The sequence below is a fragment of the Lytechinus pictus genome, chromosome 11 (genome assembly GCF_037042905.1).
Source record: "Lytechinus pictus isolate F3 Inbred chromosome 11, Lp3.0, whole genome shotgun sequence".
Taxonomy (NCBI): domain Eukaryota; kingdom Metazoa; phylum Echinodermata; class Echinoidea; order Temnopleuroida; family Toxopneustidae; genus Lytechinus; species Lytechinus pictus.
Window position 1 is genome coordinate 16100302 of NC_087255.1, and position 25584 is coordinate 16125885.

General features: G+C 35.4%; 1 protein-coding gene across 1 annotated transcript; it reads left to right on the forward strand.

The window, feature by feature from the left end:
- The first annotated feature begins 2492 nt into the window (after window positions 1–2492).
- Window positions 2493–24337, forward strand: LOC129270886 (TLC domain-containing protein 4-B-like). Its single transcript, XM_064106864.1, has 8 exons — window positions 2493–2803; window positions 8552–8771; window positions 13834–13923; window positions 14819–14877; window positions 15553–15647; window positions 16644–16717; window positions 19838–19977; window positions 20827–24337. The coding sequence occupies exons 2-8, from the start codon at window positions 8590–8592 to the stop codon at window positions 21015–21017; spliced, it is 831 nt and encodes a 276-aa protein (XP_063962934.1). The 5' UTR covers window positions 2493–2803; window positions 8552–8589; the 3' UTR covers window positions 21018–24337.
- Window positions 24338–25584: the final 1247 nt, after the last annotated feature.

Here is a 25584-nt window from a genome sequence, read left to right on the forward strand (position 1 = left end):
CCAAAATATATTTCAGGAGCAATCTTCCAATTGTTTTTTATAAAGAGGACTTTTAGTTGAAATTTACACCTCAATATACGAAAAAACATAGAGTATATAGGGGTGTGGGCTACTAAAACTAAAGCACTAGCCCGTTTTTTTTTTTACAAATTGAAAGAAGGGAAACCCCCTTATACACACCCAAAATATATTTCAGGAGCAATCTTCCAATTGTTTTTTATAAAGAGGACTTTTAGTTGAAATTTACACCTCAATATACGAAAAAAACATAGAGTATATAGGGGTGTGGGCTACTAAAACTAAAGCACTAGCCCGTTGCTTTTCTTTACAAATTGAAAGAAGGGAAACCCCCCTACACACACCCAAAATATATTTCAGGAGCAATCTTCCAATTGTTTTTTATAAAGAGGACTTTTAGTTGAAATTTACACCTCAATATACGAAAAAACATAGAGTATATAGGGGTGTGGGCTACTAAAACTAAAGCACTAGCCCGTTGCTTTTCTTTACAAATTGAAAGAAGGGAAATTCCCCTACACACACCCAAAATATATTTCAGGAGCAATCTTCCAATTGTTTTTTATAAAGAGGACTTTTAGTTGAAATTTACACCTCAATATACGAAAAAACATAGAGTATATAGGGGTGTGGGCTACTAAAACTAAAGCACTAGCCCGTTTTTTTTTTTACAAATTGAAAGAAGGGAAACCCCCTTATACACACCCAAAATATATTTCAGGAGCAATCTTCCAATTGTTTTTTATAAAGAGGACTTTTAGTTGAAATTTACACCTCAATATACGAAAAAAACATAGAGTATATAGGGGTGTGGGCTACTAAAACTAAAGCACTAGCCCGTTGCTTTTCTTTACAAATTGAAAGAAGGGAAACCCCCCTACACACACCCAAAATATATTTCAGGAGCAATCTTCCAATTGTTTTTTATAAAGAGGACTTTTAGTTGAAATTTACACCTCAATATACGAAAAAACATAGAGTATATAGGGGTGTGGGCTACTAAAACTAAAGCACTAGCCCGTTGCTTTTCTTTACAAATTGAAAGAAGGGAAATTCCCCTACACACACCCAAAATATATTTCAGGAGCAATCTTCCAATTGTTTTTTATAAAGAGGACTTTTAGTTGAAATTTACACCTCAATATACGAAAAAACATAGAGTATATAGGGGTGTGGGCTACTAAAACTAAAGCACTAGCCCGTTTTTTTTTTTACAAATTGAAAGAAGGGAAACCCCCTTATACACACCCAAAATATATTTCAGGAGCAATCTTCCAATTGTTTTTTATAAAGAGGACTTTTAGTTGAAATTTACACCTCAATATACGAAAAAAACATAGAGTATATAGGGGTGTGGGCTACTAAAACTAAAGCACTAGCCCGTTGCTTTTCTTTACAAATTGAAAGAAGGGAAACCCCCCTACACACACCCAAAATATATTTCAGGAGCAATCTTCCAATTGTTTTTTATAAAGAGGACTTTTAGTTGAAATTTACACCTCAATATACGAAAAAACATAGAGTATATAGGGGTGTGGGCTACTAAAACTAAAGCACTAGCCCGTTGCTTTTCTTTACAAATTGAAAGAAGGGAAATTCCCCTACACACACCCAAAATATATTTCAGGAGCAATCTTCCAATTGTTTTTTATAAAGAGGACTTTTAGTTGAAATTTACACCTCAATATACGAAAAAACATAGAGTATATAGGGGTGTGGGCTACTAAAACTAAAGCACTAGCCCGTTTTTTTTTTTACAAATTGAAAGAAGGGAAACCCCCTTATACACACCCAAAATATATTTCAGGAGCAATCTTCCAATTGTTTTTTATAAAGAGGACTTTTAGTTGAAATTTACACCTCAATATACGAAAAAACATAGAGTATATAGGGGTGTGGGCTACTAAAACTAAAGCACTAGCCCGTTGCTTTTCTTTACAAATTGAAAGAAGGGAAACCCCAACTGAGGTCTCACAGGCCTAATTCATTCCCCATAGAATCGTGTGTTAAATTGGCACTCAAAAAAATTCATAAAAAATAAGGATGAAATTCGGGGGTCGAATGTTTACTGCCAGTGGATAGGATATATATCTGGCAATCCATATCTGACCAGAAAAGGGTCCCTCGACCGGCTCATTTAAAAAATAAATTGGCGTGTTTGAAGACATCGTCGGGGGGAGCAGATTCATCACCTCAAACAGCAAAATAGCCCTAATCCTTCCGCCAGTCAAAATATAGTCAAAAATTTGTGATATTTCTTCCCAATTTGGGAAAAGGAAGTTCAGTAATTACCAAAAATAGAATCAGTGTTAGATGGAAAATCATATGCATACACTTTGTCAATCAGCCATATCAAAATAAAAAAAAATAGCAATGGGTTGGCTCGAATGAATATCTATGGCCTGCCACTAGTGATTAGGCCCGTGTAGCCCTGACCCACTGAACTATAAATATTTCTAGTTCAGTGCCCTGACCCCGTTTGTTTGATTTGTACAAGAATGCACGCTTCTCTTCGTGCGCAAAATCCTGTATCTGATCTATCTTATATCGCGATATTGTTGGCTGGAACTGTTGGCTGGCTTGCTGTTGGCTGGCTTATTGTTGGCTCACTTGACATAGGCGTCTATGGTTCTGCTGCATTCGCGCGGATACTACCGGTATTATATACCAATAGCAATACAATCAATTTCTGCGGCGGCGACGCGACCACCAAGTCCAAGACAGAGTCAGAGTGAGACTAAGTTAGTCTATACTAGACTAGGACCTATAGCTTTATCCTGTTTTGGTAAGTATAGAACAGTAGTTCTATAGGGATTTCGACAGGGGAGCCATATCCATTATATAATGGGGTCGAAGAATACAAACTAAAGATGAAGATAAGTTTTTATTATCAGAAGGACAGAAGAAGTAAAATAAAATATAGTATTCAGCTACCCGAATGCTCGAAAGCGGTCAGACCTCCTCTCCTCAGCCGAAACACTCCGGGCGCGGGCGCTGCTTCGCCCGCTAATCTCCGTCCAGCGGGCCAGGCGAAATTATTTTCCACCATTTTGTGGCCCATTTCTTGCCCTTCTTCTTTCTGTTGAACAACCGCAGTCAATTAGATCTAGCTGAAAGCAGCACTAGCTGCGCCTAGAGCTAGGACTACATGGCCCGGAACTTAAAAAAAAAAAAACGAAACAGCATAGCCTAGGCTATCTAACGACCGTAACGTTACAATTTATTCTACTAGTACCGGTACTACGGTACCGGTACTAGTATGGTTGGAAGTACCCCTTATCGACCACCTAATCTTCTAAGCATCGTATCTGCGAAAATATTCATCAATTTTACCCAGTTTTCGTCTCATTTGTGCAGAAAATTGAGCAGATCAGATTCCCATGTTTCGCTCGGCGACTCCGATTCAATCCGCATATATATCGACGAACAACGAATACGACGATTTTACACTTGCTCATTTGCACCCGTCTTTTGAAACCGACCACCCACGATACACTAAGTTTACGGCCGATTCTTGTCCCGGTGGCGAAATATTTTTACTCTTCCAAATCAGTTCTATGATGTCAACATGCTAAATGATCGTCTCACTACTTCCACTGCATGCTCCGGCACATGATTCGACGATTGACGACGGGTATTTGTTCTAAAGCCGTTTCCTATCGGATTTCTTGGTTTTTCAGCGGGGTTTGGGTTTGGTCAATACAATTTTGATTAATTCTACTAATTTTTTACTTTTTGTTGCTTCTTTTTTTTCTCGTAAAATCGATTCATACCGTTTCTATGGACACTGCGCCTACTCTCCCGCGCGTATCGTTTGTAATACGCAATAATTTTAACGCGCGCAAGGTGGTCGGTTTCAAAAGAGGTGGTCGATATGTGGTAGTCTTACCATACTACTATTCCTAGTAGTAGGCAAGGCTCGACATTAGCGGTGGCCCGGGGCCACCAGAAATTCACCTCGGGCAACCATTATTGAAAAAATATTAAGTTTTGGTGGCCCGAATCGGGCAACCAATAATTTTCAGAATAGCGCAATTTTTCTCCCCATTTTGCACGCATTTATCAACTTTCTACAGTTCAAATTGCAAGCCAGTTCGTCGTGCGCCCTTTTTGTTGATCTACACACAAACACACACACAAAGTTGGCCTACCGCTATATAGCATTAAGTAGCTTTTATCCGGCCGGCGCGGCCGGCTGGCGTGAGCTTTGCATGCTTGAGGCAGCTGTGCGTTAGCAGCCTATTCAGACTCAGGGAGCTGCAATACGAAATGTTGCTGCTAAGAAATCTTCCACAGAACTGTGAAAATCCAAGTCAAAGTCACATTTTACACTAATGAAATGCCCTTCTACAGACCTTTTTGCTAAAATCTGGTGTATCCTGATTATTTGCAAGCATTAAAAAGAGGAATCATAAACTCTCTTTTGACTCAAAAAGACCGATTTCCAAATGAAAATAATACACATAAAAACACATACCGTAAGGGCACTAGTATTCAACCCGTTTGGAGAGTTTCCTCAAATATATAGAAATATAGAATTTACCTGAATCTCAGACCCGTCTTATTTCCAAGAGCAAATGCTGGTTATTCTTTTTCCGTTATTTTTTTCTTCAACCAGTTGACTGTGTGCGGGGGCGATCGAATTATACGGCGACGGATTTTGGTACTAGATTCAACCCGTCGGCACTAGTATTCAACCTAGCGATGAAAGATGGCCCTGTCTCTCAATCTGCCCTTTTCCCATCCGACTATGGACTAGACCATTTGAGATGAGACCAAACAGGGAATTAATCAAAGCCAGAGACTTACATAGATCTAGATCTAATTTAGCAATCTAAACCCTTTTGAGATTTGCTATCAATCCTCACTAGGTTGAATACTAGTACCATTCAGTGCAAAAGGCCATCGCCGCATAATTCGATCCTCCGCCCATACAGTCGACAGATTGACAAAGAAAATATCGACAACAGATTACCCTGGAAATAACAAAGGTATGAAATTAAGATAAATTCCCTATTTCTAAATATTTTGAGGAATATGTCAAAATCTTTGAATTATGCCGGGTTGAATAGTAGTACCCATACGGTAGGTGAGTACATCACAGTCCCATATGTGCATTTGTATGTATGTTGTTACTTGGTTTCTTTCGTAGCTGTGTCTTTTCCGGTCTTTTCTAGCCAAAAATAAACAGTTACTTTCTTTCTTGTTTATAAATGACTTCTTAAACAACTCTTGAGAAAGTAAATACTTTGGGAAGGCATTTCATTAATATGAAATGTGAATTTTTCCAACATTTTGGCAAATTTAGGGAAGGAATTTTCTCACACTTTTTTTGCCGTCTTATTATTTTCTTTCATTTTTTTGACAGTGGTTAAACCATTTATACCCGTTTATTAATTTTTAATGTTTTTATTTATATTTTTCGGGCCACCAAACTTTAATATCGGGCCACCAAAAAAAATTATTTGAAGGTTTTGGTGGCCCGAACGGGCCACCACCAAAAAAAGTTAATGTGGAGCCTTGTAGTAGGCCTAATATACTAATACAATACTATACTTTGGTATAGTCAATACTATTACATGTACTATTACTAATAGTAGGGTGTCTGGAGAAAAAAAATAATTTTCTTATTTCAAGAAAATATCACATTTTCTTTGTGAATTTGAAGAGAATTGACCTTCAGACTGACATGAATGTAACATTTTTGAAAAAAAATCCAATTATTGGCTACAAAAAAGAAGAATGAAATTAGGTCAATTTTCAGCATTTCTCTGCCATAAAAAAGCCAATAGACTGTGTAGTTAAGAAATGGACACACACAAATCCAAATTTTTAGCTTCCGAGAGCTGTCATAAATTTATTATTAATGCCAAAAACTTGTCCATAAAGAGTCCAATTGGATTTTTTATGCTCTTTCTGATGGTATGATTTTTATAAAGATTTGGAAACCAGATCACAATGAAAAATTGCGACAAAGTGAAAAAAATTGTGCAAAACAAACATTTCATTTTCCCATAGAAAACGCATGGGGAAATGGCAATCTCAACACACACAAAAATAAGGGTTTGCAATTTATCTCTAAATCCTTATTTAAAATGATCATATAAACTTGTCCTTACTGTCAAAAGAAGTACTATTAAGCATGTATGTATTGTAAATGTAATGACAAAATTAAAAGAATGAGTTGTTTAAAAATGGCTAAGTTATAACTTCCATGTTTTATTCTTTTCGGTCTCATTTTTTTCAGGGTTTGTCACTGGACAGTCTTACTGCCTACTGAGTACTGGACACTGATGTGTAATTCAACTTTGTACTGTTTTACGCATCAGTACAGTGTCCAGTGACCACTAACTTTAGTACTTTCATAAATAGCTCCCTCCAAAGTTTTGAAATTGTTTGAGTGACCCTCATTGCGTCATGGAAAGTCAAACCCTTTCTTGGGTTTAAGTTCTTCAAGATATTCCCAGTTTCAAGACATTAACAAAAATATGTACCTGGCTTACCATTGACACAATTTCTCAAAAATCTCAAAGAAAAAAAAATAGATCTAGAAATAGAATCTATAGATCTACACAATAATGTCAAAATATCTTCAACTCGCTCGTATTTCTTTAATTATTGAAGCGAAACCTTTCAAACTTGGCAAATATCAGGAAGACAGGATTATGTACATTGTATACCTCAACTGTTCGTCAACTTTATTTGACAGGAATTGACGAAGAGCTGATGTCATTGTCAGCTTGAAATTATCACGAAAACCCTACATTTTTAATGTATTACTTTATATCCCTTTTACTTCCAGTTTATTGCCTGTGCACATATAAAGGTGGTAGCAATGCCACCACATTGAAATTTCCTGTCCGTTGATACCAAATACCACATAACAGAAAATTTTGAGATATCCGATTTGATCACGCGGCATACTATACAATCCACACTTTATCAGCAACAGATTTGTACACGTCTTTGGCAGAAATCGGTTTCACATGGAAACATTACGTCACCCACGAATTTTCCTGGAAATGAGTACAAATCATCATCAAGAGCTTTCTCTCTCTCCTTTCTTACCCGCTATTAAATCACAGGCGTCAATATATGCACATCGTTCTGATACGATTGCAGTTCTAGTTTATCTCTTCATTAATATCCATAATATTTGCTAGATCCTCGAAGGACATTATACTATGGGCCTTAGTTTGAATTCGACTTTAATTCTTGATTCCCATTTGTCAGATTCACTGTAAGAGTAACGTGACAACATTTACTGGTATAATAATGATAGCTCGAAATAAAGAGAACGAAAATGCTGCTGCCTTTGTTGTTTTGGTTGAGTTTATACTCCCATCTCAAGGTTCTTGACACAAAAGTTTTTATGGTGCGAGCGCACATGCTATGCTAGCCTCGATACTAGACCTAGAAGATATATGCTGCCTTGCTTGGTGTAGGAGACTCCATTTCACAGCTTGATTGTGCATGGATTGAGTTTTGCAGTGAGGGAGGGTAAATTGTGATTGTGTGGCACCATCTTGCGGGTGCGGGTGAAGATACTGATCTGCATGTGTACCTTGAAATAGATTTATCATGAATTATTTCCACAAAATTTTCATTTGATATTGTTTCTCATGAATATTCTTAATGGTAAGTATGCCAACAATCTCATAATTTGACAAACCTGATTTTCTTGGGGAAAAAACCCTGAAGCCATTCATCACAGAAATTATGTCCACCTGCCATGAACACACCTGCTCACTTTTTTACACACGATTCAGGGATTTTGACAAAGGGTGCATCTGGAGGCCATACAGTATGTCTAACTTGTAAATGTAACTTACATGAAATGCCTGAAACTGCATATTATTTCAACATTTTGACTCAATTTTATAATTTGAATTTCAATATCAGCTTGCTCATTGCATATTCATTAAGAAATGCAAAGACTGAAGTAATGCAAAACTTTGAAATGTCATATAACATAACTTTGTTATTCTTAGTTCGGTTTTGATTAAATTGTCAGTGTTTTGTTTGTCTGACTTTACCCTTTATCTGTTAAAATCATAATATTTTCATCCTCGAGTACCCCCTTTTAAAATAAGCGCAAAAGGAGAGCATCTTGGAGGGAGATACATGGAGGTTTCAGGGCACATACAGACTTCTGAAGCAGGCTTTGCTACTACATGACGGTGATGAAACAATGAGCTTCATGTTTGTCCCGTTTCTGTCTCACTGTCAGTGCAGATATACCCGGCCCACTGTCCCTTTGTAATACCGTATGCATGCATGTCTCCAAGAAATCAGAGTAAGGACCATGATGTAAAACAATTTTCTAACTGATCTTTATATGTTTGCATAGTGTTTAATCACTTTACCCTATCTTTTATTGATTGGTATTATCCTGTACGCACATAACAATGAACTTAAGAAATTTGACAAACATGATAACAGATCTACACTTTATTTGGACACCCTACTTAAGAATGAATCCCTATCTTATTCTGTTTTGTATCTCTCTCTTTTTTATTTTGCTTTGAATAAGGCTATTCCTGATATAGAGTGGAAGGAGAAGGGATAAAGATGGCTGCTCCTGAAACTTTGCACCCTCCCGAGATTGTCCTGGACTTAACCTATGTACCCATCGTGGTCTATTCATTCATCCTCTGTGGCATAGCCTTATGCGTCTCTCCCTATCTTTCTTGGTGGTTTGTACCGACATATAGAAACATCAGTATCTATGAACGGTTCGACTGGAATTCAAGGTATGGTAAATAAAGTTGGTTTGTTGATAATTAGAGTTACATGTTGTTACTCAATAGCTTGGGAAAACTTTGACTCAAATGGTGAAACAATCATAATTTCATGGAATAGGGGTTCTTAACTCTGGTGAGGTTAGAACAAGGGTAAATTACAAAAGGCAATAGTGCATTTACTACCCCATATACTAGTATAGATATATTGACTGCGATGAGAGGCATGGGTATTTCCATAGGCTCGAGGGGACCTCACAACTTGCTATGACCCCAAGGCGCTTTCGCCGCGGGGTCATAGCAAGTTGTAGGTACCCAAGAGCCTATGGAAATAACCATGCCTCGAACATTAAAGCAGTCAATATATGTTTTATATACCGAATTAAGTATAACTTATCTTAAGGGCTATTCCACGGTAACCCACGTTACATTTGGAGACACCTTGACTCATACTTGGAGCTGTAACTCCATTATTATTGATAGGAACTAAACATCTCTTTATCACAACATAGTACACAGTCTGACTAACCTTTGTATAAAAACAAAACTTGGGAAATTTTATGCTCCTGTCAAATCTTTGAAATGTTTCGGTTACTCACGTTACATGATTTGGACGTGCATAAAATGAAAAGTGAGTAAGTAAGTGAAAAGTGTCCTCATACAAAGTGAGTAAGTAAGTGAAAAGTGTCCTCATACAAAGCTTTTATGAAAGTTGATTATATCCATTTCAAAGAAGTATATTAGGGAGACAAACTTTGTATATAATTAAAAAATAAATAACACATGGTTTTTACTAGGGGTGCAGATAAAGTGGTTACTCACGTTACGGTTACTCACGTTACATTTTGTCCATGTATGGTCAACAACATAATGTCACTAAAAATTCAATGTGTGTAAAATTCATGTTTCTGTTTCTGTAATAATATGAGTAGGATTTCAGACACCAGTTTATGTTTAAAGTTAACATTCTGAATAAGTTTCCTCCTCTCTTATACTTATTGGTCAATATACTGGTAATGTATTCACTAAACTGTACGAGATCTGGCTTTGGCTGTGTAAATAAAAAAATGTAAAACCCTCAACATCAATTTAAGAACCAGCTATAAGTATAAGTAAGGCAAACACAATTAAAATGTACAGTTCAGATGGGCTATACAGTACAAAGACACATTGAGCTTCCATTTCTTGATACTCTCCGTGTCATTTTAACCTGCATTTTGACTGTAATAATATACAGCCGATTAAAATGTGTCTGTGAATTTAAAGTGTCCGCTATTATTAGCAATAGACGGTGGATCTAGTTTCTTTGACATGAAGAGTGTCAGTAATATTGATCCTTGCAAAATGACTGTCAAAGTAAAAATGAGATCCCGATACATGTACATCAACACTGGTAAATGAAAAAAAAAGCTAGAAACTGATCAACCAATCACACCATCATATCAGGATTAGAAAAGGTGCATGTTCTTTCAAAGTCAATGCAAATTCTGTTTTCAACCAAAAATCATAAATGTATGATTATTTTTAGTTTTGCTGGTCTAAATGTATTTATTTTATGCCGTTTATAATCTCAGAAGAGTCCCCAACAAATTTCATTGAAAAAACAATGAAAAACAAAAGGTCCAAAAAACAAGGAAATACATAAGAAATTGCAAACAACAATAAAATGAATGAGAAATTGATCTGATATCGCATTTTTTTTTCAAGTACACTTGCTAGGAACACCAAAAAGAGTTTTTATACAAAAAATTTGAACAATTTGAGCTTTATGTAGGGAGCAAGAGGGAAAAGTATGATTTCGCTTACTAATTATGCATAAATTAGCATAATCGCTTAATACCAATTTGCATGAAATAAATTACTGTACAGTTTTGTAGATTATGTCCAACACAACCTGCGTGCCAATTTTCGGCGCGATCGTGCGGCCAATGGCCGAGATCTCAAGGCCCCCCCCCCCCCCCCCCCCGGCCATATGAACTCCCAAACTACCCTGGCCTAGATAGGGTTAAGGGCATTTGATGTATTGTTCAGACACTCTTTAAAGTTTGGTTAATCTAAACTTGGAGTCTTACTAATGCACTCTCGCATTGTAAATACTTCTACTAGTATTCAATTTTTTGTGTGATTGTATGACCACTAATATTTTGATGAAAAAAGAGTCACATCAAAGAGGTGTACCCTCATTTTGCTTTTAATTAATAAAAAATAACTTCACAACTCACCATGAGACTTAAAACTTTACATCCCACAGAAAATGTTACCTAACTTCATAATTTGTACTGGTTACTCACGTTACATGATGGTTACTCACGTTACACAGTTACTCACGTTACAGTTTTTCTTCATCATTTTTATAAAAATTTGTATTTTTTTATGATCTTGATAGTCATCACCGTGTCAAAGATTGTTTGAAGGAAGAGAATTTTAATAAAATCCCCCCAATTAACTGTGATGAATTTTTCTCTCAGAAAACAAAGACAGTTTTTTTGGTTACGATACATCACCTGAGCAGGTTGCAATATTTATTTTTGAATGAGTACTACAAATTTACTCGAAAAGTTGTTGTGTATTTTAAGTAATTTGACTCTTCTAAACTTCAGAAATATATAAAGTAGTATGTTTCAATAACAAAATGGTAATAAGGCATATTTCATTTTTCACTATTTTTCTTGTATTTTGGTACAGAATGGAAGACACATCTTTTGATTATTTTTTTCCAAAGTATACATATGAAAATAAACTTTTTATTTTTTGTTCCTGAAACTATCATGTATGAAGGACTTAAAGTATTTAAAAATTCAAGAAAATATTGAATTTGAATTTTTAAGCTCATGTCCACCAACCTATGGAATTGCCCTTAAGTATAATATTGTAATTAGGCCTAGATCTACATGTATACAAAAAAAAGTAAATGCCTTACCTGTCATTGTCAATGTCATGTGATCCTGTCATCTCAAGAGCATCAAATTACTCTTATGTAGGGGTCATATTTAGAAGAACAGTTTAACAAAGTAGACCTTGAAAAGTTTATCCAGGCGACTAACTTTAAAACTCAATTTCAATCCAAAAGGTAGCCTTTTAAGTAGAACTCCTTAACACCAAAAGTCACAAATAGATCCAGTTTTCTTTTCAAACATGAACAGTAACATTTGTCAATAAAAAATTGTTGAACTTCAAACATATATATACACCGAAGGCGAGATTGTTATTTATTGTAGATGTTTACAACACAGTTTTGGATGTTGAAGGTTGGGGCTTGGACTTAATGGCTTGACAGATGAGCATGACTATTCGTTGTGATATTGCATGTTGGCCGAGCTGGTTGTGCAAGGACTTCTCTGTTATTTGTGAAGTCGTCCAGTATTTGCTGCAATTCACGGAGTTCCTGGCACTCACTTTTTCCACCAGAAGACAGACAAGATTCCGGGATTTCTGTTGTAGATCTAGTACTAGGCCCAGGTCTGGCTGGTGCTGATTTATTTTAATCAACAGCTGTCGCGATAGCATGGCTCATGCTCTCTTTTGTATCACTGCTTGTACTAGCATAGTGTTTGAGACTCCCTCCTGATCGATGACCTGACACACTCATGATCTCCCTATCTCGGAATCCTGCATTTTGCAGGGTGCTGATACTGGTAGCCCCCAAACAATGGTTGGTGTAGACTTTGGTTCCAGCACGAGATGAAATAGTTTTCATCTTATCTCCGATGGTGTTCTTCCCTAGTGGAGCATTACAGTACCATGGACCAAATGAAGCTGGATCAAGATCATGCTTAGGTTTTGGTCATTGCCAGAACCATTTACATTGTGGGTTCAGTTTACTTTTGTAGCGAAGGAATGAGGCAACAGGACAACGCGATCCATTTGTTGGAGCAATGATTCCCCCTTGGCTTTTTTCTAGTTATTGTATCTTTGAAACTAATGTAGGAACACTTTCCCTCTTCGCAAATTTCAAAACTGTCAAAGTCTGCCATTTCTCGCAAATTCTCTCTGCCACGGTTGCAAAAATGCAACATCACATCAATAAAATAATAAATACCTTATCTTGAAGACCTTGTGGATCATCCAAATCAAGTGAACGTTGAATCTTTTCCATGTCTTCAGGTGAAATGGCTGGCTTGTGTTTAACAAATCCTTTGCCCTTCTGTTTGAGAGTTGCCGAGAAACACTTGAAAACTCTCGCTGAATTGGCAAAATCTTTGTGCTTGATAATGTCTACATTCTTCGAACTAAGGAAATGACGTTTAAGTCCAAATCTGATGGATAACATTGACTTCTTGCTGTAAAGTGACCCGTTCTTCTGTCTAGCACCAGCATAAAACTTCTGCAAAACGCGGTCCAGTTCAGAGTTAGACAGTTTGTCTACGTTACTTAGGTCTGAGTTGATTTGCAACAAGTAATCTTCAAAAATTTTCAAGGCATACTTAACTGCACATTTAGTGTTCTTGCTGTCCGCAGAGTCCATTAAGTCCTTTAATTGATCATCATCAAGGAGTTAAAATCTTGGAAGATTAGCTTCTGCCATCATGCACCAAAAATTTGTTTTTAGAACGAAAAGATATGAAACGTAGGAACAGACCTGGGCCTAGTACTAGTCTGCAAATTAGCGATCCGCTTAATCGATAATTTACGGCGAAATGATCGTATACGCATCGAACGCGCGAGTTGTCTGAATTTATCAACCACTGATCGCAGTGAAATTATGATATCCGCAATCATCGCACAGAGCAATTTTTTGCCCCCTCAAAAGGCCCCCCGGTTTCAAGAAAAAAACACCTTTATTGCATTTTTATACATTCTTTTTGCTTGATGTTTTATACCATTTGATTATTAGGACAGTCCATTTTTTAAAGTTATGAAAAACAAAATGGAAGAGGCATGGGCCACAATATATACATTGGAGCTACATGTATGCATCAATGAATACCTAATCATATGATAACATTTGATTATCAAGGTAAAGAAATCCTCATGTTTCTGTTCATTGAAAAGCCTTTAGTGTTATTATTATTTGAAATATTTTTTAAATAATTGAACGTACCATTTAAATTTTTTTTTTCTTTTTTCTACCCAGGATTCTCTCAATGTTCCATGCCATCTTAGTCAGCAGTCTAGCTGTGTATAGCTCTCTCTTTGATGTACCTACATTTGAGGATAAGATATGGTAAGAACGGTAAAACAGTTTTAATGCCAGATTACCTTTGACAAATTAAAATATCAATGTTTGAATCAAAACATATAATTTGTTATGATTGTATATTGACTTTCACACCTTCAACTAACCTAGATGGGAAAAAAATGAATAATTGAGAAGTGCTAGCCAAAATTGCCTGCTCCGTTTAGTGCTGCTTTTATGTGCAAGATGTGAGGACGATATATAAAGTAATACAATGAATTAATGCAAGGAGCAGCAGAAATGTGTCCCTTGAAATTGTTTGTGAGGTAATCAACTATTTATCAAGGGATTTCAGCTGATCTTTACTCTGAAGAATGATAGAAAGCATTGTCATTGGCCGGAGCTGTAGTAACAGAACCACTGGTAATTTGATACTTCATTATCGGTAGGAAACTAGGAAATAACTTGGGCAAATTGTTTTGAAAGTCTCGAATAACATATTTTTTTCAGGAAACGTGTCCAGGGGTTGTTTCATGAAAGTTGTCAGGGCTGACTAAATTGTCAGAGCTGACAATTTCAGTGAAATCCTTGGTTTTTGATTGGCTGAGAGGCACTAAACTCTGACTGTTACCATGGTAACTGTCAGAGAAAGACAAGTTGTCAGTGCTGACAACTTCATGGAACAGTCCCCTGAAGTTTGTCAGCTCTGACAAATTTTCATTGGTTGACAGTTGCAATAGTAACACTTACAGACCAATACTTCTTGGCCAATCAAAACCAAGGTCATTACCGACAGCACACATGAAACTGTTCCCAGGTCTATCAATTGGGAGCTGGTTGGATTTACAAAATATTATGTAATGCAAGATTTGTTTGTGTATGTGTGTGAGTGTTAGAGAAATATCAATAAAGCTGTTTTATTCACATGATTCATCCAATTTAGGGGAACATCTTTCATCCCGAGAGCAACTATCGCTGTGACAACAGGATACATCTCTGCTGGTAAGGAGAGACCTCTCTATAAAACTCTGTATACCATGAAAATATGTACATGTATATTTTATTATTGTATTATTGAACTTGATGTCAATTACATTACAGAATGAAATAATAAACATTTTACTGACTAGCTAATGAGGAGCTTTTTTTTATAAGTGTGTGGCAGCAAATCAACAGTTTCATTACAAAATATGTCAGTGGGAAAATATTAATGGTAAGCGAGATTACGAGCTTGAATGTCAAACTGTGGTACATTTATAAACTCTAATCTCTTGACTTTGAACCAGAAGTCCAGGATGCAAAATCCACACGATGCAGCACTCACACCTTTGGCAAGTTGTTTATCCACTTTTGCCTCTCTCCACCCAGGTGTAGTAAAGGCGCACCCAGTAAAAAGGAATTCCTTCAATGCTTGAGTACCTAATATCAGATTAGCTGTGCTAAAGCCAACCAGTATGCAGGATAATGTGGCACTTAGTCACATTGTATGAAGAGCTATTCAAATCTTGCATTTTATTATTTTTCATTTGTTTGCTTTAATTTCTGCGTTCAGAATATGTAAAATGTGTTTACAAATATATAAAAGAATCATAGTGACACGTAATGAATACAAAATACATATTCAAATACAAATACAAAGTTATAAATATTCTTATTTTTCATGTTTCCTCTCTTTAGACATGATACTCATGTTTGTTGGCTTCCCAATCAAAGAGTCAATCTTCTATATCTTTCATCATCTTGCTGTAGTTGGTGCATTCACAGCTAATGTGGTAAGATGTCAATCATTATAATTATTATTTAAAGGGATTTATATAAACTCCAATGGCAAGTTGTATTGAGGGAAAGATGAAAATCAGAAAAGGTTGATAAAAGTGTGAACAAAATTGGACAAACAATGAAATAGGAGAGTTATGAGTATTTTCAGTTATACCTATAATGATTTCAGATAGGTCAATTTATGTGTAATGTAATTTTAATGTAGAAAATAGATACACTGTAACTCATGCATCTGCTCCAGCACTCTCAAATTCTGTCTGTTTCATTTTTCATTACCTGCAAGTAATTTTTGTGAGTCTTGGAGGTGGACCAATGCTACATGCTAAAACCCCCTTTATTTCCAAACAACTTTGATAAATCAGGGTCACGATTGTGACTTTCTCATGTTTTGTATGTACATGTCCCTTTAATATCTTTCAGAACCGACTATATTGAGATGAACTATTAAAATCAACTCAGTAAATTAGAGTCACAAAAGAAAAATATAAGAGTTTTAACTCTTATTTTCTTCTTCTTTTGTGACTTAAAGATGCATTCTTTCTTAAAAATTACATTCTGTCAACACATTTTAAAATGTCATCTCTAGAGTAGTACCATCAGTAGTCCACAATCATGTTAATTCTGTTTTTGTTTCCATTTATCCCTAAGAAGACGGGGGGGGGCTACTTCAACCCCCCCTCGACATTTTTCGCGATAAATCCGCTGCGCAAAATTTTTTGATCACGTCGCTCCCTGACTTTTTACTTTCAAGTCTCGCGCAACTTTTGAGACCAAAATTTCGACCCCCAGGTACATGGTTCTGATATTACGCAACATTTTGTACGTGCATGCAGGCCCAAAATTGCTCAAAAACACGATTTTGTGTACAAATCCAATGCAAATAAAATACATGTAGTGTTTTTAGTTTATACAGCTCTTTTCATTGACTGGATATAATTCTACATAGTATATGTGTATTTTTTAAAATCATATTTTTGTTCTTTTTTCAGTTGTATGGACCTCTTACTTACTTTGGAAATATTCGAGTCATTGCTGAGGCTTCTACTCCATTTGTTAATTTAAGGTAGGTATCATGTACAATGTTGTTTATAACCACAACTGTTCATTTATTTATTTATTTATTTCCATTATGGAAATATACATATGTATCTAGATGAAACAAGTGGAGTGCCTCTGGCAGTCTCACCTGCACCATGCGATTCAATATAGCAGCAGTGCTGACTTTGAAAACTACTATAACATAATTATTCACAAAAACACAATTCATATAATGATACAATATTATGTTCAATGAAAATATGACAGTTGACCTTGATCATGTGACCTAAGACTTGTCAGTGATACTTGATTACCCCTATATCCACATTTCATAAACTATATCTATAAACTTTGAAAGATATGACAGCAATCTAATAATTACCTCCAAAATGGCCAAAGTTCATTGACCTTAAATGACCTTTGACTTTGGTCATGTGACCTGAAACTCGCATGAAAGGTTCAGTGATACTTGATTACTCTTATGTCCAAGTTTTATGAACTACATCCAAACACTTTCAGAGTTATGATTGTTATTCAACAATTCCCCCCAATATGGCCAAAGTTCATTGACCTTTGACCTTGGGCATGTGACCTAAAGCTTGCACAGGATGTTCAGTGATACTTGATTACTCTTATGTCCAAGTTTTATGAATCAGATCCATAAACTTTCGAAGTTTTGATGGTAATTCAACAAATAACCCTTACTTGGCAAAAGTTCATTGACCTTAAATGACCTTTGACCTTGGGCATGTGACCTGAAACTCGCACAGGATGTTCAGTGATACTTGATTACCTTTATGGCCAAGTTTCATGAACTAGGTCCATATAATTTTGACGTTATGAAGAAATTTCAAAAACTTAACCTTAGGTTAAGATTTTGATGTTGATTCCCCCAACATGGTCTAAGTTTATTGATGCTAAATGACCATTGACCTCGGTTATGTGACCTGAAACTCAGGCAGGATGTTCAGTGATACATGTACTTGATTACTCCTATGTCCAAGTTTTATGAATCAGATCCATAAACTTTTGAAGTTATGATGGTAATTCAACAAATACCCCTAACTTGGCAAAAGTTCATTGACCTTAAATGACCTTTGACCTTGGTCATGTGACCTGAAACTCGCACAGGATGTTCAGTGATTCTTGATTACTCTTATGTCCAAGTTTTATGAATTAGATCCATAAACTTTTGAAGTTATGATGGTAATTCAACAAATATCCCTAAGTTGGCAAAAGTTCATTGACCTTAAATTACCTTTGACCTTGGTCATGTGACCTGAAACTCGCACAGGATGTTTAGTAATACTTGATTACCCTTATGGCCAAGTTTCATGAACTAGGTCCATATAATTTTGAAGTTATGAAGAAATTTCAAAAACTTAACCTTAGGTTAAGATTTTGATGTTGATTCCCCCAATATGGTCTAAGTTAATTGACCCTAAATGACCTTCGACCTTGGTCATGTGACCTGAAACTCAGGCAGGATATTCAGTAATACTTGATTAACCTTATGATGAAGTTTCATGAACTAGGTCCATATACTTTCTAAGTTATGCTGTCATTTCAAAAACTTAACCTTCGGTTACGATTTGATGTTGACGCCGCCGTCGGAAAAGCAACGCCTGTAGTCTTACACTGCTATGCAGGTGAGACAAAAAATGGAAATACCAAGCTGATTTATAAGCAATACAAATATGATATTAAATGTATATAACAAACAAATAATAGATTAAGAAATGTAATCAACACAACAGTGGAAGAGCGCATCCATAAAAGCCAATAAGCCTTGATGAATTAGATGCACCATGAACCATTACAATTATAATACCATTAGCACAATTATACCGTTTTTGCAATGGATCGAATGCAACCACTCTTACCATGACAAACTATGAAATTTAATTGGAACTATAATCATGGAATTAGCAATTGTGTTCTTTGATTCATTTTACCTGAAAGGTGCTAGATGCTAGATTTATTTTGTGTTGTATTAAACATGGAACTGAATTTCCTATATGTAATCTGTAATCGAATTTTTATAAATGATTAATGTTGCATTCAGACAAGTGTTCATTAACAACAAGTGGAGCACCTCTGGCAGTCTTGCCTGCATTACGTCATTCAATAGAGCAGCAGTGCTGACTTTGAAAAACAACTATTAATAGTTATTAAAAAAAATAAAAAATCAAATGATAATAAAATACTGCATTCATTGACCCTTAGATGACCTTTGATATTGGTCATTTGACTTGAATCTCAAGCAGGATGTTCAATGATACTAGATTACTCTGTCTAAGTTTCATGAACTAGGAGATCTATAAACTTTCAAAGTTAGATGTATGATGGCAATTCAGCAAATACCTCCAACATGCCTGGCCAAAGTCTGTTGACCCTAAGTGACCTTTGACCTTAGTCATGTGACCTGAAACTTGCACAAGATGTTTGCTGATACTTGATTGCTCTTATATCCAAGCTTCATTAGCTAGATCTATAAACTTTCAAAGTTATGGCAATTCAACAAATACCCCAACATAATCTAAGTTCATTGACTTTACATGACCTTTGACCTTGGTCATGTGACCTGAAACTCACAAATGATGTTCAGTAATACTTGATTACTCTTATGTCCAAGTTTCATGAACTACATGTAGGCCCATATACTTTCTAAGTTATGACATTTCAAAAACTTAAACTTCGGTTAAGATTTTGATGTTGATCCCCCCAACATGGTCTAAGTTCATTGACCCTAAATGACCTTTGACGTTGGTCATATGACATCAAACTCTGGCAGGATGTTCAGTTATACTTACCATTATGTCCAAGTTTCATGAACTATGCCCATACCTTTTCTAAGTTATGATTACATATCTATAACTTAACCTTCGGTTAAGATTTGGTGTTGACGGAAATGCGGTGCCTAATGTCTCGCTCTGCTATGCAGGTGAGACAAAATTGTCATATTCCATATTTAAATTCAAGCTAATGGAATGTAAAATGATAAGGAATCTTGTGGATATCCAAGAACATAATTCAGTCATTGAGGTTCAATTTGATACATGTATATCAACTATATTTGCAATTTTGTATTTAAGTCTTGTTCTGTATTGTTGGAAAATATACTTATATTTTTTATCTCATGCAGATGGATGCTCTACTTATTAGGATATAAAGATACTAAGCTTTATCTTTACAATGGCTTTGTAATGCTTGGAGTTTTCTTTGCGGTTAGAGTAGGAATACTTCCAATCTTCTACTACTATATGCTAAGATCGTTTTTCATAGGTAAGAAAAATTAAGTTGTTAACTTTATTTTGAAAATTATGAGGAAACTGATATTTTAGAATAGGTAATCATGCATGAGTAATTACCAATGTATGGCCAGCCATGCATCCAGTAAATTTTCCATGCATTGGTAATTACTTATACATTGATTTTTAGCTTTAAAAATTCTAGCATTCTATAAAACAAATGATACAAAGGTTTGTTCATTCATCGGTAGGACTAGTGTGCATGCGATAACTATGGAAACTAGTCTAAACACACCCAGCTGCACCTCGTGGGTTTAACAGTTCCATAGTTACCTTGTGCTCACAAAATCTACAGATGCACTCACATCTGTAGGTTTTGTCAGTAGGCGTCAATGCCTTGTTCTTGTTCATTATTCCTCTTCCGTAATCTTCTTTTTCTTCCGCCAATGTTGTGGACCCTGCCCTGGCCCCGTTTCTCATCCTAATTCCTTCAAAATTGGTTGGCATGTCTTCCAGCTCCCCTAGTTGTGCACCCGACATTCAGTTTTCCAAACCATCCAGGTGCCATTTTGTAAAATAACATTATCAATCATATCTCGATTATCAATTATAAAAAATCAACCATATTTTACATCACATCGACTTCAGGTCAAGGATCAACTGTCGATGTCATCAAAGGTCATGTAAAGGTCACGACGTGCTCGTCAATTTCACCCATTTGAGCTTCAAACTAATCCTCAATGCTATGGAGGGAAATGATTTGAGGAGTATTTATATCAATTTATATCGATTCAAATTGACAAGCTACTGCAAATCATTTACTTCTGGCAGCTCTGCGCATACCTCTACTTGCATTTTTCACTCTTAATCATGATCACTGCAGAAGGGTTCCAGAGAATGCAGCTATGGGTGACCTTAACCTGTCTCATATGCAGTGTTGGCTTGGATAGTATCAACATGTACTGGTTCTTCAAGATGGCCAGAGGGGCATACAGGATGCTAAAAAAGAAATCTACTGCCAAGGATAAGACAGCTAAAAATGACAGTTCTGATTCACATATAAAGGGACAGTGACGTAGCAATTTCCGTCACGATTTTGGCAAGTACAAGGTATTTTCATTGATGTTTATGATCCACAGAATACATGTATGGTATATATTTGTTTAAAAGACTTGCCATGGTATTCGCTCGCGGACAGAGTTGTCATTTTAACGCCTGATGGAAGTTTTTAGAATCGATCGGTGTGAAACTGAGGAGTGGGTATTTATTTGAATACTCCTTGGTCTCCAAGCAAAGGACATCCCCTTAGCTTCTACCCCCAAATGCCACACCTTAAAAAATAAAATAAAAAATAAAAATCAGCAAACAATGTCTGAAGTCCATATAATGATGGCTGGATATGATAGCTGGTCAATCGCCATTCTTGTTTGTGATCATATGAACATTAATTTTGCAAATAGAATTAATCAGTGATTATTAAAGGAAATGGGTAGGCCTATTGTGCATGTACCTTCTACAGAGTCAAAGATTTTATTAACATGAGGCCGACTTTATGCAAGATTTACTGATACTTTTTTGGCAATGTGGTTTAATTTGTAATTTGATTTTTAAGTCACTTTAATGAAATCTATTAGGCCGATGCCGTGTTTTGAGTAGGTTTTACATGATTTTTTTACTTTTATATTTCATATATTTAATGAAAATTTCATTGATTTTGATATTTTATAAAACACACAAGGAAAAATGAAAAAAAAAAAATATGCATGTAAACAGTATGCAGTGTACTTTGTGTGGGATAAGGACAATGCACAGTGAATTTTGATTTTTTTTTTCTAAGCTGAATTTTTATTTTACTTTCAATTTGATATGGGTGTATCAATTATCCTATATAGAGCATGTACATCTTTGTTAGTATTATTTTTAACAGCTTTAACCCTAATAAGACTGGGGGGGGGCTGATTCAGCCCCCCTCCACATTTTTCGCGATAAATCCGCCGCGCAATTCTTTTGACTGCGTCGCCCGCTGTCTTCTCGTGTAACTTTTTTAGACCAAAAATTGCAACCACGGGCACGCGGTTTCAAAATTATGCAACATTTTATAATTGCATGCAGACACAAAATTGCTCAAACACATGATTTTGTGTATAAATCCAATGCACATCGTGTTTTTAGTAAAAAATCTTCAAAAATTTATCCTTATTTTTCCTTTTACTGATTAAAATCAATTAATTTCATCTTGTTTATGGTCAAAATAAACAAGTGCCATTGAAAAAACAATAAATAACAAGAGTAAGAAGAGATTTGAGTGGTGGCAAGTGAGCGTTTCTTAAACCTAAAATAGACTGGGCTATTTCGACGCCTAAGAAGACGCCTTGTGATCTCGGCCGTCGATCATGCAATCACGACGAAAATTGGCACACGCTTTACCCATGGCATAATCTACAAAATTATAAGATCAAATTCTGTGAAAAATCTCATTGCTAATTATTGTGGTATATGCTAATCTATGCATAAAATCAGAAGTTTAAGTTTGCTCAAATTAACTAAATGCCCCTAAAATGCTATTTTTGGTACACAGACTCTTAATAGGGATCTGATCAAATTTCAACATCACATTTATTTTCTTTCATTGTTTTCTTAATTTCTTATGTATTTCTTTGTTTTATCGAAATAGAAATTGTTGGGGACTTTATTTTGACCATAAACAGGATGAAATTAATTGATATTTATCAGTAAAAGGAAAATGATAATGCATTTAGAAATTTGGGCTAAAAACACTATTTGCATTGGATTTGTACAATAGATCTTGGCCGCGGCTCATGTGATCACTGATTCACTAAATAAATCTATCAGAATGCTAATTTTTTGTGTGTTTTTTTACAGCTTTTCCTAACAATTGTAGGTAAAAAAATGCTACACATACATGTTAATGTCCCGAGTGCATCAGCTTGTATAATAATCCAGGTATTGAAGGTATCTATTAAAATGATAATCTGGCTATAATAAATTAATTCAAAGTAGGGGGGGGGGGCAGCAATTAACCCTGAAGACAAGACTATGTGCTTTTAACTTTATCCTGCAGACAAAACTATGAGCTTTAAACTTTATCCTGAAGAAAAAACTATGAGCTTTAAATTGTATCCTGCAGACAAAACTATGAGCTTTATTATTTGGACCCATCTCACAGCCAAGGGGGACGGATTCCGCCCCCCCCCCCCCCCCGAGATATCGGCCTTCAATCGCGCGAGTGCCGTGAACATTTGCACAGTGGTAGTGTGCGATATAATCTACAAGGCTGTATGGTTAATTTTGTTGAAATAAAGATTTTTCATGTAATGAATTAATTATGCTAATTTATTCATGAAAGAAAACATTTGCTCCAATCAACTATCATACGGTCTCAAAACAGCTAATTTTTTATTCAGACTCTTTGTATGATCCCAATCAAATGTTCTTCAAAAAAATTTGGTATCGCAATTTTTTTCTTATGTATTTTATTATTTTTTTGATTTCTTATGTATTTCCTTGTTTTTTTAAATTTCTTATGTATTTCCTTGTTTTTTCGATGGAAATGGTTGCAGACTTAATTCTGATCATAAACAAGACAAAATTGATTAACTTTATTCAGTAAAAGTAAAAATAATGATACATTTATGAATTTTGGCTAAATACACTATTTCCATTGGATTTGTACTGTACATGAATTCACCTTTTTGAGCAGTTTTGGGTCTGACATGCACTTATATATGTTGCGTAATTTCGTAACCGCGTACCTGGGCATCGCAAATTTGGTCTCAAAAGTTGTGCAAGATTTGAAAGTAAAAAGTCAGCGAGCGGCGTGGTTGACAAAAATTTTGCGCGGCGAATTTACCCCCCCCCCCCCCGGCCTTTTAGGGTCGAACTCAAAACTGTATTCTGCAGACAAGAATATGAACTTTAAACTGTCTTGGCCTGTACTACGGAGCCATTATTGAGATAGCGCTCCCCAGTTTCATGCATAGAGCATTCAGAACAAGTCTACTTTATATCTAGTTTTGCAGATGTGCTGCATGATACATGTACTTGAATAACATGTAGAGTACAAATTATGAAATGCAATTCTGAAATGTAAATGCGGGATGTGAATTTGTAATACATAATTTATGATTGACATGCATGTGTATATATTGTGATATTTTTTTAAGACAAGGATCAGGCAGGATGTAAATTTTCATTGATTTCCATCTTTTTGTATAAAATGTTTCCATATTATATGTTGTGTGAAGAGTATGGACAATGTATACGAGTACCTGTACATTGTATCTCAGGACATTTGACAGATTTTATATAATTCTTAATTTAATGATGAATGACAATACGCAAACTTTAATAAACTTATATGTGTTACCACATTCAATCTTCATACTGTATGTATCTAATTTAATGCAGAAAAACAAGAAGATGGGGAATATGAAATCTACAGAGAGAAAGTGATAGAAAAGAGAGATGGGTAGAATTTATTATTCATTGTGATGAGAAAGATATACTTTATGACAAACTTTGAAGCAAGGTATATATGAATAGCTCACTTGCAAAAGGGGTTAGGTCCATTTTTCATCAAATTTGATTTTTATGTCTTAATGTATAGATTTTTAGTAGCTCTATGATACCAAAGAAAAGTTGAAATTCCTATTAAAAATTGAACTAAAATGGCAAAGAAAATCACTTTTTTTTTAAAGGGGTTAAGGTCCATTTCAGTTTAGTTGCAAAAGGGGTTAGGTCCACACAGAATTTTTTTGGAAAAGAATATCATAAAAAATATGAAGACAGGTAGATTTCTTTTATACTGAATTGTAATATCATGGTTGGGTATCATGAAAATTTAGTTTCGCATAAGAATATTGCAATATGGAAGAATTAAAAAAAATGATTTCTTGGAGTGGACCTAACCCCTTTTGCAAACAAACTCTTCTGAAGAGCTCATTCGTCAAAAGGGGTTAGGTCCATTGTTCATAAATTTTATTGTTTTCTGTCTCAAAACCTCTAAATTTTTAGTTGCTCTGATGAAAACAAAGAAAATTTGAAATTTTCATGAAAACGTGAATAAAAGTGGCAAAGAAAAATCACTTCTTTATCCAAAATAGATTGGATTCATTTCAGTTTAGTTGCAAAAGGGGTTAGGTCCACAATGATGATTTTTAAAAGAATATATAGAAAAAAATTGAAGGCAGGTAGATTTATTTTATACCCAATTTAATGTTCACATGATAGAGTAGTACATCATGACAATTTAGTTTCTCATAAGAATATTGCAGTAAGTGAGAATAAAAAAACATGGTTTTTCTCAGCATGGTCCAAAGTGGACCTAACCCCTTGTGCAACTAACCCCTTTTGCAACTAAACTCTTCATATAGATAGGATGGAATGAGTCAGAAAAAAGACGGGATGATGGAAGATAGTACTAGGAGAGGGGGAGGGGTTATTGGAGGGAGAGAGGGAGAGATAATCTATAAAAAAGATTTTTATGTATATGTAAATCTGTTGTAACAGGACATCAATGAAAAACAGTCTTGCTGAGTTGAATGTTTCTTTTTATTCCTGTATAAATATGTTGAATAAATAAATAATATTCAATGTGCGCAAGTTGGATCTTGAATTGAAT